Here is a 4,170-nt window from a genome sequence, read left to right on the forward strand (position 1 = left end):
GGGTTGGACCCGGGGGTGGGCGAGCCGGGGGCGCTGGGGGTGCAGCCTGGGTGAGAGGGGCGGGTAGGGCAGTGGGGGGCCCCAGGGCGGCTCCCCTCAATGTGCCGGTCTTGGCGAAGCGCACGACGCAGGTGGACAGGGCGAGGGGTGCGGGTGGCCCGGCGCGCCGGTAATCCTCATAGCCGCGGCCGCCCCAGCCCAGGCCCCCTGCCCCGGCCAGCGGCTCTGAGGGCTCTGGAATTCCCGTGAATGGAAGGAGCGGAGGATAGCTCTGCGGGACGAAGGGACAGGAGAACCGGTTAGCGGGGTCTGTGATCCCTCACATCCCGCCGCAACCCCAATCCATCCCAGTCTCAGAAGACCCCAAAATCCAGACTCCGCCACCGGCTTCATTCATCTGAGCATCCTGTCCTGGGAAGTCCAAGGCCCCAGCCCTCCTCTCCCGGGGGACAGAGGAAATCTAGGCGACAGACAGAAGAATCCCAGCACCAAGCCCACACCTTAAGAACCCAGGGCAGGCTCCCAGTCCCATCCTCTCTCAAGAGTCAGGAGTCTCAGCCCCTAGCCCCTTCTATGCTCACTCAGATCCAGGTGTTCTGGACCCCAGTCATCTCCTCCTCTGGGATGAAGGAGTCCAGTCCCCAGGTCCCTTTAACCCCTTGGATTCTGGGCGCACCTCCCAACTCCATGAATTAAACGACCTAAAGAATCCTTTCCTTTAGTACCAGCAACCCCCTAATATACTGGAAGAATTCATTGTCCAAGTCGTCCCCCAACCACTCTGGAATTCAGAACTTTCCAAAATCTCCAAGAGTGCAGGAACATGGGGAGCCCTCCCCCAACTTCCCCTCCCAGGAACCCAGGCCTGCAAGCTCCACTGCCCTCACCCCCTTGGCTCAGGTCAGTCATCCCCTAGGATCTGCTTGTGGTTCCTCGCCCCTCTGCAGCCTCAGCTCCTGCCCACTTCCGGACCCCAGCACCCGGACCCACCCACGAAGGCGCACCTGAGTGGAGGAGCAGTGGCGCTGGGGAGGTGTAGCCGGCCCGAAGCCAGAAGCTGACTCCACGGTGATGATGGGGGCCGCCACCGAGGCGGTGGGAGGCGTCTCCTGGCGGCTGTGACTGGAGGAGGAGTCGCTGTCCACGTGGGACTGGGGGAGATTGGCGGCCTCAGAGCCAAACCCGCACAGCCGCTGCCCTCCACACAGGCCCCCTCCCATTGCCAGCGGGGGCTCTGCAGCAGCAGGCCCGGGTTCAAGACCTGGCTCTGCCACTGACTGGTTGTGTGACCTCCGGCAAGTGAGCTCATCTCTCTGAGGCTTAGTTTCCTCCTCTGTAAGATGGGGATCATAATTATGTCTATTCATAAGGCTGTGGTTCGGCCTCACTGTAAAGGGCATGCCACATGCCTGAAGTCTGGGAAGAGCTGGACATGCTCTTATCTGCTCAGCTCACCAACCTACAGGGATGTCAAATCATCCTTCTTTCTCAGAAACCTGCTCCCTCGGCCAGACAGCTGCCTTCCTGCCTCATTCCCACCACACCTTTCTGGGGCAGTTCCACTCGCCTGGAATGCATTCCTTCCCATCTAAACTAAACTCTGTCCTGTACGAGCTGAAACATCACTTCTCGGACCCTCGGTTTCCTTTCTGTCACCTGGGAATCATTCTACGTCATGCATTTACTATCTCCAATACCCATCCGCTGAGCACACGACACACCAGGCTCACAGAGGCCATTGTGAGGACGTGAGATGGAGCTTGAAAGGCACAGAATCTTTCCTGAGTAAACACTCAATAATTGAGAAGTGTCTATGTGACTTTTGTAGACCCACCTGCATCTCCCATTACCCTGGGAGTCCCCATTGTCTGCCAAGGGTATCAGTTTCCTTCCTCCCCAGTGTTCTCAAGCAATTCCCCCTATTCCCAGCAAGTGCCAAATCGCATCGAACATTCTGTACATTTATTGATTCAATAAATTTATTCAACACATCTTTACTAAACACTTACTGTATACCAGGCCCTGTTTTAAGCCTTGGAGATGCAGCAAGAAAGCGACAAAAGATCCTTGCCCTCCTGGAGCTGACACTCTAGCATGGGAGAATGACAGTAAACTAACAGATAAGAAAATTATCTATTGGTAAAGAAAATAAGGAAAATATCTTAGAAACTGGGAAAAAAATTAGAACACAATAAAGAACATCAGGAGATTGCAATTTTAAACAAGTTCCTCAGGGAAGGCCTCACTGAGAAGGTGACGTGTGTGTAAGCCCTGAAGGACATAAGGGAATGAGCCATGTGGAAATTTAGGGATGAGTGTTCCAAGACAGAAGGACCAGCCAGTGCAAAGACTGAGACAGGAATGTGCCTGCCCTTTAGAATAACAGCAAGGAGGCCAGTGTGGCTGCAGCAGAGTGAGCAAGAGGGAGAATAAGAGGGGACCAGATGGTGTGGGATCTTATGTGCCACTATAAGGACTCTGCCCTTTATCCTGAGTGAGATGGAGCCTTGGGAGGGTTCTGACTGGTGTATGGCTACGATCTGACTTCAATGTCAATAGGGTCCCTCTGGCTGTGTGTGGGGAACTGACAGTAGGGATGGGGGGTGAAGGGCAGTTGACAGTGAGAAGCTGATGAGATAGTCCAGTTGGAGGATGAGGTTGGGCAGTACCAGGTTGGAGGTAGTCTGATCATTTTGAAAGTGGAGCATATTATTTACTGGCAGATTACATGAGGGGCATAAAAAAAAGAGAGGAGTCAAGGACGACTCCAAGGTTTGTGCCGAGTCACTAAAGTAATGTGTTCATCCATTTACTTTTAATATTTATTTTTATAGTTTACTTTCTTTTTCTTTTTCCCTTTTTTTTTTTTTTAATTTTCTGCCTCTATACACCGGAAGAGAAGCTCCATGAGGAAAGGGACTTTGTTTTGTTCACTGATGTATCCCCAGTGCCTAAAACATTATTTACTGAAGGTGCTCGATAAATACCCTTGAATGAGTGTATGAACGTGTTCTATCATGACAGAACAGAAACTGTTCTGGGATTGAATCGATAGTGATAGTTTGGGCCCAAATTTCTGTCTCCAGCATGTGGCATGGTGCCTGATACACAGTAGGTGCTCAAGAATTGTTCGTGGAATAGAAAACCCCCCTGGCCTCCCAGCAGAGCTGGTCCTGGAGACTCACCGTCAGAGGGCAGGGAGTCTCTGCGGTGTCCTGGGAAGGGGAGGAGGAGGAGGAAGAGGAGGAGGGAGTGAGTGAGCCTGGGGCAGGGAGAAAGGCAGAAAGTGAGTTCCCTGGGCCCCAGCTTCCCCCACCCTCCACTCCGACCCTCAGTGCCCACCACGTACGCCGCTCACCTCTACCCAGCGCCGCCAGTGCAGCCAGCAGGCTCTTCTGGAACTCATCAGCCTCTGCAGGACTCTGAAACGTCAGCCCAAACTTGCAGTCTCCCAGGCTCCAGTGATGGAAGATGGGGTTCACCTTGTTGTAAACCAAGCCTGGCTTCAGAGTACACTCCAAGGTGGTCTGAGGGGCAAAAAGGAGCCAGGTCAGATACTCCCATCCAGCCATGCCTGGAACTTCCCCTCCGCTTCTAGCCTCTCTGCAGACCCCAGCACCCCAAGCTTCATTCTCAGTCCTAGGTGTAGCCTGGAATCTTGATCAACACCCCAATGCCACTCCTCCATTTTATTGAACACACTTCTGATACTCCAATATTTCCCCCAAACCCTTTGATCTCTACATTTTCAATACTCCCCTCTGATATCCCAATAGGAATCCCAGATTTTATTGAATGCCTCAAAAAATTAGTCCTCTTCTGATAATCCAATATCCTCCCTTCTAACTCAATAGTATTCCCAAAAATTTATTGAACACCTCAAAATATTACTATTAATTCCCTTCTGATGCCCCAATAATCTCCCAAAACACTACCTCAAACATTCTCATCAAACTCCCACGGATTTCCGTTCACATGCTAGATGTTCCCTCACATCCTTGCCCAACGTCACTATGCTCCTTCATGCCACTTCAAATCCCCAGCATTGTTCCTTCAGACCCCTGTTCTGAAATGCAACCAAGCTTTTGCAAACCATTGAAATCTTTCTACTAGACCCCTGCCTGAAACTTGAACACTGTCCTTCCAGATCGTGCCACACAGCCCAGAATA

The 4,170-nt window shown here is 52.2% G+C and overlaps 1 protein-coding gene across 1 annotated transcript in view; it reads right to left on the reverse strand.

Moving 5' to 3' along the window:
- Positions 1–4,170, reverse strand: part of SPRED3 (sprouty related EVH1 domain containing 3) — a 7,424-nt gene that overhangs the window by 1,825 nt on the left and 1,429 nt on the right. Inside the window, exons 3-6 of the mRNA XM_015589201.2 lie at positions 3,359–3,527; positions 3,186–3,262; positions 1,005–1,151; positions 7–271 (exon numbers count right to left, since the gene is read on the reverse strand). Of these exons, the coding sequence (XP_015444687.2) occupies positions 7–271; positions 1,005–1,151; positions 3,186–3,262; positions 3,359–3,527 (658 nt within the window). The remainder of the gene's footprint in view (positions 1–6; positions 272–1,004; positions 1,152–3,185; positions 3,263–3,358; positions 3,528–4,170) is intronic.

The sequence above is a fragment of the Pteropus alecto genome, unplaced genomic scaffold, assembly GCF_000325575.1.
Source record: "Pteropus alecto unplaced genomic scaffold, ASM32557v1 scaffold314, whole genome shotgun sequence".
Lineage (NCBI taxonomy): Eukaryota > Metazoa > Chordata > Mammalia > Chiroptera > Pteropodidae > Pteropus > Pteropus alecto.